A 15000-nucleotide genomic window follows, 5' to 3' on the forward strand; every position below is an offset into this window, starting at 1 on the left:
TTTTGCTGTTGATGATGATACATGCACTGATGATTATGATGACGATAATGATAGTAGTGGTAATGATGATAATGACTATGGTGAAGATAATAGTGATAATAGTGGTAGTAGTGGTAATACTAATGATGACGATGATGATAGCGATAATAATAATAATAATAACAATAATGATAATAATAATAATAATAATGATGACTATCTTAGTGATGATTTTTATGACAGAGATGATAATAATGATGATGATAATAGTAATGATGATGAGGAGAGCAATAATAATAATGATAATAATAATGTTAGTGATGATATTTATCACAGATGATAATAATGATGATAATAATAGTAATGGTGATGATGATGATGATAACCATAATCATGATAATCATAATAAAAATAATGATAATAATAGTAATTATAAAAATTATAATGATGATAATGATGATGATGATGATAATAATAATAATAATAATAATAATAATAATAATTATTATTATTATTATAAAAATAATAATGATACTAATGATAATAATAACAATAATAATAATGATAATAATACTAATGATAATAATAATAATAATAATAATAATAATAATAATAATAATAATAAATAATAATGATAACAACAACAACAACAATAGTAATAATATTGATAATATTGGTCATGGTAATAATGATAATATTATTAATAATAATGTTGATGATAACGATATTATCAGCGATGTGGTAATAGTTGGAGTAGTAGTAGTAAATGTGATCTTGATAATAAAGATAACAATAGTAACGATAATAATTTAAATCAAAATCGAATAGATATATATAACTTTTGTTCTATATTCTCTCTCTCCCTCCCTCTCTCTCTTCTCTTCTCTCCTCTCCTCTCTCACTCATTCACTCTTCTATTCTCTCCTCTTCTCTTCTCTTCTCTCCTCTCCTATTCTCTCTCTCTCTCTCTCTCTCTCTATCAAGTAAATACTAATTTCCTGGAATAGAACTTCTCCAACACTTTATCATATTTCAAGTGCATCTTAAGAGTTCCGTTATCATGTTATCGTAAGATGCACAATAGATATACTAAACTATTCACCTGGCGTCGGTACTCCTCAAGACGTCTCAATTTCAATTACAGCTTGTTACCTTTTTGTTATATTTTCCACGCGCGCGTGTGTGATTGTTTGTGTGTGTGTGTGTGTGTGTGTGTGTGTGTGTGTGTGTGTGTGTGTGTGTGTACAGCGAGAGGCACAACTATCTTCCCTAGATTTGGCGAGACCGTTTGGGAAGCGTTGAGCCAATCGACCCACGTATCTGTGCCACTCATGTACAGGGGGCAGGCCTGATTCACCCGTGAACTGAGGTGCCAATTCACCAATAATGGTTCGGTGCGCCTACTAAACTATTCATGCCAATTATATGTATTCACACATTACCATCGCCTGTTTAGTTTCAGCATATGTCAGTATCTCTGAGCCCATGATTCAAACTGGTGGTGAATAATGGCACACACATTTTTGGCGTCCTCTCAGTCTTATGGCGGAACCACACGGGCTTTTTTCAGCCCCAATTTTATATTCGCAATGTATTTAAAATTGTAGTACATTCGGCCAAATATCTAATCAGCAGTCACTGATGTAATATTCTGTCTTCACCAAAGTATATATTTCACTTGGGTTTTTAACATGCCAGTCATTCTTTTAGCGAACGTGTGAGTGCGAATGGCCGAGTGCGTTAACATGAAAAGTTAAGCTTGTTATGAGTTGCATGGAAATTAATATGGTGTAATTTTACTTTTACATACTTCTTACTTTTACATGTATAATGTTTTGAGTACCAGATATACGTAAATGTTTATATCTAAAAGTAATGACAGCATGAAATTTAATATGGTGTAATTCAACTTTTACATAATAGGAATTATATTTTGAGTATCCAATATACGTAAATGTATTCTCGTTGTATTGTCTACTGAAAATGAGGGTGGAAAAAAATGAAATAAACAGATTTGTAAAAGAACCACCTTCTACCATATGTATAAATATGTTTAGTTACAGCAGCTTTGGATTTGGATAAGAAAACAAAATCAGACCAGTGTAACCGCAATACATTAATTTTCGTCATCATATATAATACATTAATGCCAAATCTTCAGTACTTTATTTATCCATCATTACATAGTATAGACTGTTCAAACCTCCTTGGTATTGATTCGGCAAGGCGCTGGGTCATGGTTGCCCACGTAGAGTTTCCCATATTCGCTCTCAGATTCCGGCCATCACACCCACCCCATCTGGTCACATTGGCCCAGGGGTTTCAATAGTGATATTAGGGTGATCCGCAAACCATTCCCGAAAATTCCTCGCAGTATGGATGGGGTTTTTATCTTGTAGTAAGTAGAACTGTCCACGCATATATATGAATATATATATATATATATATATATATATATACACACATAGGTTAATGATATCGCTGGCAGCAAAGGATTGGGTAACCTTAACACCGACATCTATCAGGCCTGGCTTTTTATCACATTACGTAAATCATAGCGTATAACGTGAATTACACTGTCATTCCGAAGGCTTATCTGATGTCACCGTTCAGATTCATATTGCCCTTAGTATAAAGCTTATATAGTATTTATAATATTATTTAGCATTCAACGAAAATGAACGGGTTCGACTGTTTCGAAACAGTCGAACAGTCGCCACTACGCAGATATACATACCGACCATTTGACGTCACTAGTTATTTTCTCAGAATATGTCGCCATGTTTAACAAATCATTGGACACATCTGGGAAGATAGTTGTGTCTCTCACTGTACAGTGTGTTTGTATGTACATATTTTTTCCCGGTATGTATAGGTAATGTGAATATGTATTTTTTTCAGTTCCTCTCAATATCACGGCGCTCCACAAGGTATCCAGAGACGACGACCCGAGCGGAAAGAAACAAAACATAAAGGTTTACTTGGATCCCCACCAAGCAATAGAGGCAGATGATTTTACTCTAATGTTAACTCTGGCATCAAACGGACAACAGAAATTTTATTCCCTGTTTAAAATCATCGATGACTATGCCACAGAGCTTGAGTTCGATGGAAATTTTCAAGATTCAACTACTGTCATAATACAAGCTCATAAAGGAAATGATATTGTGGGATTTGGCTTCGTGATTCAGAATCTAACAGGTGAGGAAATACCCTTTGGAGTGTTATAGTGTAGCGTAGAAATTCCTTGTCGGAAACTGCTCTTAAAGTATCCTCTAGCTCAAATGGATCGTCTGAAAGTAGCCGTTAGCAAACTGGAAAAAAAATAAACAAAAGGATTATATCACCGTATCTAATCCCCGGAATCTTTTCCCTTCCCTCACAGACCCGGGTTCTAGGGTGGCGAAGGTAGGGGACTCCAGCGCCCCGTCCCTAAGGGTGGATCCAGGGGCGCGAGACCAGGTGGACGTCCCTGACAAGACTCCCTGCGCGGGAGGCTCTGGCCCTTGCTACTACGTCGACCAGACCGCCCCCTTGCCCCCCCTCTGCGACGACCTTCCCGAGATCACATTTTGCGACGCCGTTGTGTCGGAAGTGCAGAGTAATTACTTAAGATTTCTTTCTCTGTTAGACAGGGCATTACATATTCAAGCTACGCTGTATGATACAGGTCAATCCCTGTCATTTACGACCGTTTAAGTGGTAGCCAATAGAGGGTTCTAGTAAAACATTTCCACCAATGAGCAAGCGCCATTCACATTTTTTCCCTCTCCTTCGGCCAACCATGAAACAGCTCGTTTATTTTTTATTGTGGTTGCAGAAAAAAAACCCGCTATTTAAGCATAAGTAGAAATTTTGTAAATAAGAAATTGTTGAATTATATCTATCATGCTGGATGTTGAAAGGCTAGAAAGAGTAGTAATACTCGAAGCCGAGTTGATAATCATTTATGATCGTATCTGTAGGTACGAGTGGTTTTACCATCGTAAGTACGTTAGTGATGGATGAATACACAAGTTAACTTAAACATATGTGCATTTTCACAGCATGTCTGTACACTATTATACCAGAATGCATTCCTACAATAAGAAAAGAGAAATTTACATCATGCCGTCCCCCTTCCCCTCAGACCCGCCCAAAGCCCCGGCCCTGGAGCTCCGCAACCGGCAGGAGCTGCGAGTGCAGCAGCCCCGGCCCGACGGAGCGCGGACTGAGGTCGTGGTCTCCAGGGACGGCTCCATCATGTCTCCCGACGGCTTCGGCTGCGACGACCTGGGCGACGGCATTTGCTCGCAGCCTGTGGCCGTCGCCGACGACCTGGACGGTTTCGACGTGACGCTCGTCGTGCTGGACGGCGACGGCTACGTCACGGCGTCACTCGCTGTGCCCTTCGAAGGTGCTTTTCTTGGCTTGGTGGCTGTGCCTGTTATTTATGTCACGTTGTCACTGGCATTCGCCGCCGACAAATACTTGTTTATAATTGTTATTTGTTTATTTCATGCTCAGAATGTTTATCCTTTTCATTCGAAACGGATAACCTGAACCACGTCATTCTAGTTTTGAAATTCAGTTAAGATAAAACAGAAGCCGATATAACAGTTATTACCCTTTTTCTTATCTTTAATTTCATCTCGGCACTATCATATGCTTTTATTATCATCGCCATCACAATTATTCCCTCTGTCACGATTGTTAACTCGCATGCCTATTCTGTGTAACATTAATTTCATTCAATGATATCAATATTGATCTTACTATATATTTCTTTGCATCCATGTTAAAATTGTCCTCGTGAAGATCAATAATGCGTATATCTTAACAATGGCAAGTTAATTATTGTTACCATTATAAGTGAAGGCAATCCATGTTTTTCATCTTGCCACAGTACACAAAGTGAGTGCAGTCGCCCTCACGCCCTCCCTGCTGAAAGTGGAGGTCGACCCTCGATCGGGGGGCACGTACGAGGTCACGCTGCCCGGCCCCTCGCCTTCTCCCGCAGCCACCCAGGAGTGTCAAGCTGGGCCGCCGTGTCGCGTCTGGTTCGCCGGGGTGGAAGCGCCCTCCTCAGTGAGCGTCAGGAAGGAATCCAATACCATTTATGAGGATATAACTACAGGTGTTGTTTTATTATTATTATTGTTTTTTTTTGTTTGTTTTTTGTCACGGTGATTATCATTCGGTGTCAAGATGGAATCAAATACCAATTATGAGGATATATCTACAGGTGCTTTTTTTTGTTATTACCATCGTCATTGTTTATCTTGGGAGGCACTGTGACCATCAATCATATGGTTTATTACTCTTACAATTACTCGAATTCAGGACTTTTTACTCTCAAGTTCCTCACCATACACACACACACACACACAAAAAAAAAAAAAAAAAAAAAAAAAAAAAACGCAGGACTCGACGTAAGAACCAATTTCTCAACTGCTTCCACAGAAACGCCTCCTCCCACGTCACAAGTGCAGGTCATCACCTCCATGGACGCTGAAACCCAGACCCGAGTCGAAGTCCAGAGCAGCAACACCGTCACGCAGGTCGAACTCGTGACCTTCGCGTCCAACGTCGCCACCGAAGATGACTGCGAAGACCTTGAAGCAGTCGCCGGGAATTCCGAGTATTACTTCGACGCATCTGTACGAGGACCTGGAGGCTGGGACTTTGTCTTTGCCGGGTACTGTGATGACGGGTCCTTGTGCGAAGTGGGCCAGGTCAGCGTGATCCTCTTGGGTATGTTGTTTCGCACGCCTCTGGCCTCGTACATTGCTATCCCTTGCCTCCTTCAGTTCCCAAGATCCGTGGTTCCTAAAATCGAGGGTAGGAGGGTTGAGCTAGATGCAGGGGCCTGAGGTAGATGCGCATGTTGGGTGGGTAGGTGGGGGTCGTGACAAAATCTGAGATGTTTCAAGTAAATGTGTTCAATTACCACTACACAGTTCAAACCTACATACTGTCCTTATTTATGATTAATCATTTCTGTTCCTCAACGTTCACCAGGTAAGGGGATGTATCATGAACAGTCAGATCAAATTATTGTTAATATAACCAAACAGTACCGCAAAATATATATAAGAAAACTGACCAGGGAGGAAATGAGGGAGGGAGGATATCATAGAAAATGAAAGAGAAGAGCGTCATAAAAAATAAAGGAAACCACTGTCCTTCGTCGAGAGGCCAATCTTCTTTCCTTACAAGGTCTCGAGATATTACTCATTTCCGCAGTTATGGATACAGAGGATAATATATATAATATGAAAATGTTATGGTGAGTAGACTCAAGCACAGGGATTCCATATGCGATTTATCTTTTTCGTCTTGATTTTACTAAATGCATGTATTTCATGATTGCTTCGATATGTATGACATATTTCCTCAATCTGGACATGAAAGTACTCGCGAAGTCGTCCTTAGATATTCCTGATCGGCAGATATGGACTCATGGGTGGGCGTGGTGGGCGCTGCCCCGGACTCCCCAGACGCTTCTGTCAGGGTCGACGTCGGGAGCCTAGATGACGTTAGTGTCGAGGGCGTCGGGACGTGCGTGAAGCCGGACAGTCCCTGCTACTTCCTGACGGAGACGCTGACGGCGGGCACTCTCAGGCACTGCGTCACCATCGCCAATTCGGCAGGAGGCGGGAGCAGTGACGTCTCTCAGTGTGACGTGTCTTTCACGCCGTTTAAACGTGAGTGATATTGCTTCCATTGTTAATAATACCAATGTAAGATGATATAATCCAGTATATAACTATGTCGGTTACAAGTACTGGTCTGAAAAAAAATCAATGTCTATTATTCTTGATTTCTTATTTGCATTAGGAGCATCGCTAGTAATGTTTTTACTATTATAAATTTATATTTCCTTGCATAATAAGCATAACTAATGATTTTTCATAATTGTTTATATCATTAGTACTATCTATGGTAACATCAACAGGCCTAAAAATAATACAGCATCATATAGTTTTTACCTTGTCAATGTATCCATATTTATGACTACGATCGGCTTTTGTTTGAACAAATTACTACTTATATTCATACATCTGGCCTACCACTTGTACTATAATCAAATTGAAAATATGAAAATTAAATGAATTGACAGGATAAATTTGATAATCATATATATTAACCCAATCGCCATGTGTGGCAATAATACATGCTATGCCCAATACAAGTTTATTTATTGTATTTACACATAGATGGCTCTGCATGTGCTTAGTCGCCAAGGAGTCGGTTATTAGTCCTACGTATCTCACCTGTTTACCCTTTTCCTCGGCTTTTGGAAAGGGTCTTTTCCATTACTTCATTGTCTTAAATGTTATCAAGATTTGAATAACAATTTAATAATCATAACATCAATAACAGTAATAACAGTATCGATGTCAAATGTTTTAAAAAGAAAAACACATTTTCCCGCCAATTTAAGGAATGGGGAAATCAGGATCGGTCACTTGGACTACTCATAGACTCGGAGCCATCTGTATGTAACAACATTCAAAAAAAAGAAAGAAAAAAAAAAAAAAAAAGGGAGACATCACAAATCCGGGGCAGTTGGGTTAAGGATAATATACCCAACCCCTTACCCGATACTGAATACCACGTGAAACAATAAATGAGTCGACAAATTAATACCCACACTCATAATTAATATTAATGAAATATTAATATGCCCACCCGTTTCTTGTACGCATTACTTGCTAAATAAATGAACTACAGATAATTGCAGAATTTTAGAATAAAATTCCCACTCTTTTTGCTATAGAGATGGACCAAGAACCAATGTTAGAGCTAGTCGACAGAACTAGTCTGAAGGTTACTCCACAGACGTCAAATTTCCATTCTCTCGAGGTGGTGGCTTTTAACCCGCAGACTGATGACCTTCTTAGTAAACCAAGGTAGGACAACAAGGCAAAGATTTCATGTAATTGAAATTGATTTTTATTTATAATCTGGTAAATATATGAACATAGTCATAATTAGTATATATGTATGAAAGTATAGTTGAGCTGTTATTAGTATTTATATATGTAATATTGTTGGATGAGTTAACGTAAACATCCATTATTATAGTTATTACAAAATAGTGTGCTGGTTACGCATTTGATTTCAGAACTTTCAACATCAAAAGTCTTGCACATCTTAAAATAAGTCTTATGTACCATGTGACATCAAACTTGCCTTTAGGTTAGATCAGCTTTCTATATAGTTTATATCTAACAATTGCTAATACTGCAGGGGAATTTCACCGGGGAATACAGTTGTACCTTAATAGCAGATGGGATATTTCTACATTTTCCTGAAGTTGTTCAGTGTTTTGATTTCTCTGGCAGTAGGCAAATCGACTCACACTTTCTTTCCGTGGAATAAAATGGAACTTTGGGTTTAGTCTAATTGGACAATGTAAATGATTTATTATATTTTAGCGTTCATTCTTTATTTTTTAGTTTCTCCTTTTTCTTACTTAGTTCTTTATGGTGATCAGATGTTTTAGCCTAGCGTGGAATACGCTGTCAAGGACAAAGCAATATATAAGGTGAAGGGTAAACTAAAGAGCAGTAGATTTGTCTTGATAAGAGTGAGCCAGGAATGAGATTTGGCATCACAGATTGTATGAGTATTTTCTTTTCTGGATTTTTTTTTTATCTTGCCGTACTCCTTCATCATTAACAATCCCTCTAAAATCTTATACTATTCATACACTGGATAGTAATGTCATTCGTGTTAATTGTTGGTAAGATTCTGTAGTGTCTCTTTTCTAAACCTTAGTTTATAAGGTTCCTACAATATAACCAAAGCATGACGACCTCATTTAGATGAAGGAGAAACAGGAAAGAACCAAGTATTGAACCTTGAGGAATGCCTTGTTTGATCCACTGGGGAATGGCGTGACATACATTTTAGTTTGTTAATTGTACTTACGCACAGATAGCTCCACACGTGATTAGTTAACAAATTCCACATAAGAATGTAGAGAACAGTACATACACCCGCGGGAATTGAACTAATTACTGTAGTACTTTGATACCACACACACACACACACACACACACTCTCTCTCTCTCTCTCTCTCTCTCTCTCACACACACACACACACACACACACACACACACACACACACACACAGCTATCTATCACTATATGTAACACAAACTCACATTTATGTGTTGATAGATGCAAATAGAGTTACAGATACAAATATGTAGATGTATAGCTAAAGGATACTGTATGTGTTGTCTGAGGTGATCATATGCTTTACCTTGAATGTAATCTGTATATATTCATAACTACACATGCCGGGGAAGGGGTGGGCCTGGATTCCGATTTACAAGAAATGGAAACTACTTTTGATTAAAGCTATTTTTTTTTATTTTAGATATAGCTCCTTCTTATTCCCTTCCAGTCCACTGTGCACTCCCGAGACAGACGGATCCTGCATTCAAAAGGTGAACATTACAGAAGAACTCGCGGATTTCAAAGTGCTTGTGGTGGCGGTGGACGCGGCAGGGGAAACACAAGAGTCTGTTCTTTCCTCTTTCTATGGTAAGAGAGAGAGAGAGAGAGGGGGAGAGAGAGAGAGAGAGAGAGAGAGAGAGAGAGACAAAGAGAGAGAGAGAGAGAGAGAGAGAGAGAGAGAGAGAGAGAGAGAGAGAGAGAGAGAGAGAGAGAGAGAGAGAGAGAGAGAGAGAAGGATGACTGAGGAAAAGAGCAGAGAGAGAGAGAGAAGGATGACTGAGAAAAAGAGCAGAGAGAGAGAAATGCCTTCATTTAATAAACATAATCTATAGCTGACGAATCCCTAAGAATCCAGGGCAAGCTTACCAAATCCAACCATTCTCTGGTTACACAAAAAACAATATATTTCTTCTTTTACCTTTGGAGACTTCATGACCCACGTCCAGCACTTCAACAACGGTACTGACCTCGAAGTCCGGTGGCGAACCTCCAGTGAACAGATCTTCAGTATCAGCATTGTGGACGACTTGGGTGGCTTCACAAAGACGTCCATAGCATGTGGACAGGACCGAAGGACATGCAAAGCTTATTTCACCAAGTTAAGCACAGAGGTGGCTCATAAGGTGAAGGTGACGAAAGATGAGACGGCCGTGTCGGTTTCCGTTCAGCCAGGCCAAGGTAAGGAAGATTTCCAGAGTGGGTTTAGTCAGAAATAGACGAAGCATGGAGGCATAGACAGAGAGTGTGATAATATTATGAACCTCCGAGGCAGATGTGTATATATATGGCTCTGCTCCTTATTTCCTTCCCAGTCTTCGAAATTGCTAATAAGCTCTTACACCTCTCCTACCATAAAAGATAAAGACTAACAGATCCTCTCTTTCCAAAGATGCCACGACGCCCCTTTCCATTACGCGAATCTCCAAAGTCTCAACACTGCGTCCTCAAGCGCAGCTGACGATCTCGTCCGCCGTAGACGTCGAAGCGGTGAAGTACCTCGAGTACGTGGTGATCGAACCCCCTGTTGGCAGCGATATTGTTCAACACATTGCCTTCGCAGACTTCAGTGACGTCATACACACAGGCAACACCATAACATTCGAAGACGTAGAAGCGCCGAAGACGGTCGTCGAAGTGACGGTGATGGTCATTGCGCACGCGGGCGACGGCGCGGACTCGGACGCCCTGGCCTTCGGGAAGGTCTTGATCACTTTTGAAGGTAATTGGGAAGTGCGGAAGTACAGTGGTCCTGCCAGAGGTAGTGCTGTTTGCGGGATCAGATAGATATTTATTGAATGCATAGTTTCGAATGATAAAGTTTGCTATGAAAATCACGATACAGTATCATCTTTTTTACACTTGTTTTCAGTTATATGTATTTAGTCTATTAATTTTCTCCTTATCAATAATGAGAAATTAAGTGACACTTTCCTTCCCATCTTCTTAGTCCATTAATTCCCTCATTACTAGCATTACCGTTGTAACATATATAACATAATATGTGATATGCCCCTCGCCTTCGTCCAACAGATATCAAGCTCCCAATCATGACGAAAGTGGGAACAGAAGCGTTCCAATCCCTCAAAGTGGAGACGAGAGCAATGGCAGTCAATGTGAATGGTGTCCTGTGTGAAGCCAGCACAATCTGCTACGATTTGGAGCCACATAATATCCTGGAGCCTCCCGAAGTCTGCAGGAACGACACCCCGACCGTCGAGCAGTGTGACATGACGGCAGCATACGTACAGCCAGAGGGTAAGTTTAGACAGGGAATGAAATACAGGGACATTAGCAAGGGAGCACAAAAGCCGCACAAGGGGAGTTTAGTCTGACACGCAAAGCACTGTGGCTGTATTCCAGTTCAGTTAATTTATGCTGTGCTTGTTTCTGTTTAGATCAGTAGTTCTCAGCTTATACGTCGTGCCACACAAGTGCACTCTCAGAGGGTGTCGCATAAACTTGTATACTTCTTGCCTTTGGAATTACATCTTTTTTTAAGTTTAATGTAAAAACGATATAAAAAGAGAGTATAAATCACAGCACAGAGTTAAAATGAATACGTTTCCCCTTAAACAGCTCTGATCGATCCGTCGGTTCAGCTGAGCTTCACCGGCCAGTCTGAGGAGGACCTGACTGTCGCCGCCGAATTCTCCGAAACGTCGCTCACAGTGGAAGCGAAACTCTACATAGGCTTGGAGGATCTGACCCCGGAGCCACTAACCTGCGATATCACTGGCCAATCGACAAAGATCTGCGCATTTAAGGTTGAGCCAAAAGTGACGGAATTTAAGATTTTGCTGATGGTATTAGATTCTCAAACGATTGTGGTACAATCTCATGTTGTGGAATTTGAAGGTAAATGTTGTTGTTTTTTGTTTATATTCATTTTACCTATTTCAAATTAGCCTGGAAAAATATTGAATACAAAATCAAAACAAACATATTCACCTGATGAATTTAGAATTCGCTTTTTTCATAATTTTACCAAAAATCTTACAAATATATATATATATATATATATATATATGTATGTGTATATATTATATCTATATACACACACACACACACACACACACACACACACACATATATATATATATATATATATATAAAATTCCAGATTTCCAAACTCGAATTCAACAACTGACATCAAACGCCATCGAAGTCCGTTGGCGAGCTTCACAAAACCAGGAATACGACGTCGAAATCTTTCCTGAAATCGAAGGCAGCTTCAGCAACACTTCAGTACTATGTGGAGGTGAAAAGCCTGAAGACAGCGACCTCTGTCTGGCTTACTTCATAGCGTTAGACCCCACTGAGAATTATACGGCCAGTGTAAGGACGAGAAACAGCGAGATGAGGGTGCTGGCGGTCGTGCAGATGGAGGCTCGCGTGGAAGGTAAGCCTCACGTAATACCGTGCCCTTTTAGCCACTTTTATTACATCTAGCATTTTTTACTTCCATTTCTTTCTCTTGCCGAATTAATACATATGTATTTGTTTTACAAATATTTACGTAGGTAGCAGAAGCGATATTTAATCTGTACAGTAACATATACATACATTTCTATATAATATATACAAGCCATCTACAATAACTTTATATATCTCTTCTATCACTCCAGCGTTAAACATAACAGAACTGACCCTCGCCAAGACTGAAGACGCGAGTACAGAGCTTAACGTGTGCTTTATCGAGAGACAACTGGCGGAAAACGAGGCTCGGATAGAAGAGAAAAACCTTCTGTACAAATTAGTGGCGGTGGATGCCACTGGCCGACAGTTACGGATGACGTCGAATTCCTCTCTCGTATCCTCATCCGTCCTCGAGGGGAAGCTGTGTCTCGGTCCGCTTCCTCTTGACTTCGACTTCGACTTGAGTGATAAGGTCCGGATTCTCGTGACGCAGGAGGACCTCGATACTCCCGAAGTCGCAGCTGGAGACGTCGAGGTGTTCCTTTTGGGTGAGTTCGGTTCCCTGCTACGTCCACTCCTTTTTGTGTCCTGCTGTGTCTTACGGGAGGTTCTGGGAGCAAAGGACCCTACCACTCACACCATGTGTTGCTTCTACACCGCCCCTTATGCCATCACTTTTCATCTGTTTCTATCCATATTTACATATCTATTCCTCTCTCTTATGACATGCCTTCTCTTGCTCTTTTAATTCCTATAATATAACGGTCTCCCATATTTTCCTTTTCTCTGTTTCTATTTCATCACTACCTACGTTGTGTCTACGTGTTCTCGATTAACTGTTAAGGTAAAAAAGAACAAGTACTGTCTTTATCAATAATTTCTTTTAGCGTGAACCATCTGCTGATTAGCTTCCACGAAAGAAAGTAATACCATCTTTATAACATATCTCCTGGTCGTTCTTCCACTCAAACCATTGATTCTCTCGTCCTTTTCATCTCCATCACCAAATTTCATCCACATTTTCCTTCTGTCCACCTATTTATCTCTCTATCCATTCACTTATCCCATTCTCTCTCTCTCTCTCTCTTTCGCTACAAGTGCCACTATCTCTCCATCTCTCGCGTCCATCCACAATAATCCACAAGCGACAGAAAAAACGGGATTACTCCTTTACATATCATTGTTTTTATCACTGTTGTTGTTTTATTATTATGGTTATTATCGTCGTTATTATGTGTTGTTTCATTACCACTGTTATCGTTATTATCATGTGTTGTGTTATTATTTTTGTCATCATTTTTATGACGTGTTGTTTTATTATTCTTGTTATCATCATTATTATCAAGTGTTGTTTTTATTATTATTGCTATCCTTTTTCTCACGTGTTATTTTCGTATTGTTGTCATTGCCATTATTATCACCGCTAGTACACCACCCCACTTACCGCAGACCTTCGCCAAGTGGACGTGAGGCAAGTGGGCGCGAAGACCGTGCGGGCGAAGTGGACCAACAACAACGGGGCCCTCAGCTTCGACGTCGGGATTGGCGTCGACGACCTCTTCTCCGTGGAGTGTGGCGTGGGGGGGGACGCCGAAGAAGAGTGCTTGCGATACCTCCACGTGGAAAGCACAAGCAAGCAAGTCACGGTTACGTTGAGGGAGATTGGGCTTAGTGTGGACCAGCAAGTGGAGGTTACACTCACGCTGAGGGATTTCGATGGTAATTTATTGTGTGTGTTTCTAAGATGCAGGCCTGTGAATGGTGTCTCCTTTATATAAGAATTTTAGGCCAAGGTCATTCTGTACCGTGTAGGCACCGCATGAATGAGTGAGATCGCCTATTTACTCTCAACCAACGGAATGTGTTTCTGGTAACTCCTGAGAAGCTTGGCACACAGACTACACAGATATGAAAAGTTATTTTAGTAGTGCTGCTTTCAGGGAATTGTAGCGAGTCATGCATTGAAATATTTTTATTGCGTCAAAATGCACTGGTTTAAGGATGTCCGTCAGCCCAGTGGTCTTTCACTTCTAACACACACACACGTACATACCTACTGAGAACAATATCTTCAAAAACTAGTGACGTAGTAGACTGAATTTGCTAAATTCATTTTAAGCAGAGCAAACCAGAGCTCGACCATTATTCATAAGGTAGGTTAGAAATCTGCAATATTGTTATAATTATTTTTTTCCGTTATATCCCCCCCTGGACCACGGGGGCCAGGGTATGTGCCTTATGTTCCCTGGGTTGAACATACTTCTGCTTTCAGGATCTTTCTTCCCAGCTTTGCCCCGCCATTTATCCTGTGAACCTTATTTCCTCGTCCCTAGACATACAAATAAGCAAAACGGATTTAACTTGGGACGGTCGTCTGCGCGTCTGCTTTGAGCCCAACTCCATGGATTCGCTTTACTTCCTGGCCTTGGAGAATGAGGAAGGCGCCGTTCAGGAGGTCCCCCAGCTTCGCCCCTACGTTGAGGACGGCCTCACCTGCGTGTTAAGCAATGACGCCATGCAGACAGAAGGATACGTGTCCTTATGGGCTCTCTTAACAGCCTTCGACGTCTCTGGCGCAGTAGTGCAAGCCTCTGGGAATACTAATGTCACCGACTTTTGTGAGTTTGTGTTATGGTCATATTTACATGTATT

The 15000-nt window shown here is 40.5% G+C and overlaps 1 protein-coding gene across 1 annotated transcript in view; it reads left to right on the forward strand.

The window, feature by feature from the left end:
• The window catches only part of LOC125027897, a 29339-nt gene that overhangs the window by 5912 nt on the left and 8427 nt on the right, over positions 1–15000 (forward strand). The window contains exons 6-21 of the mRNA XM_047617028.1: positions 2881–3180; positions 3365–3580; positions 4109–4375; positions 4865–5095; positions 5422–5712; positions 6411–6665; positions 7742–7874; positions 9380–9519; positions 9859–10110; positions 10322–10651; positions 10963–11187; positions 11509–11787; positions 12053–12331; positions 12558–12896; positions 13798–14067; positions 14682–14966. Coding sequence (XP_047472984.1) covers positions 2881–3180; positions 3365–3580; positions 4109–4375; positions 4865–5095; positions 5422–5712; positions 6411–6665; positions 7742–7874; positions 9380–9519; positions 9859–10110; positions 10322–10651; positions 10963–11187; positions 11509–11787; positions 12053–12331; positions 12558–12896; positions 13798–14067; positions 14682–14966 — 4092 coding nt within the window. The remainder of the gene's footprint in view (positions 1–2880; positions 3181–3364; positions 3581–4108; positions 4376–4864; positions 5096–5421; positions 5713–6410; positions 6666–7741; positions 7875–9379; positions 9520–9858; positions 10111–10321; positions 10652–10962; positions 11188–11508; positions 11788–12052; positions 12332–12557; positions 12897–13797; positions 14068–14681; positions 14967–15000) is intronic.

This window comes from Penaeus chinensis, chromosome 8 (assembly GCF_019202785.1).
Source record: "Penaeus chinensis breed Huanghai No. 1 chromosome 8, ASM1920278v2, whole genome shotgun sequence".
NCBI classification, from domain to species: Eukaryota; Metazoa; Arthropoda; class Malacostraca; order Decapoda; family Penaeidae; genus Penaeus; species Penaeus chinensis.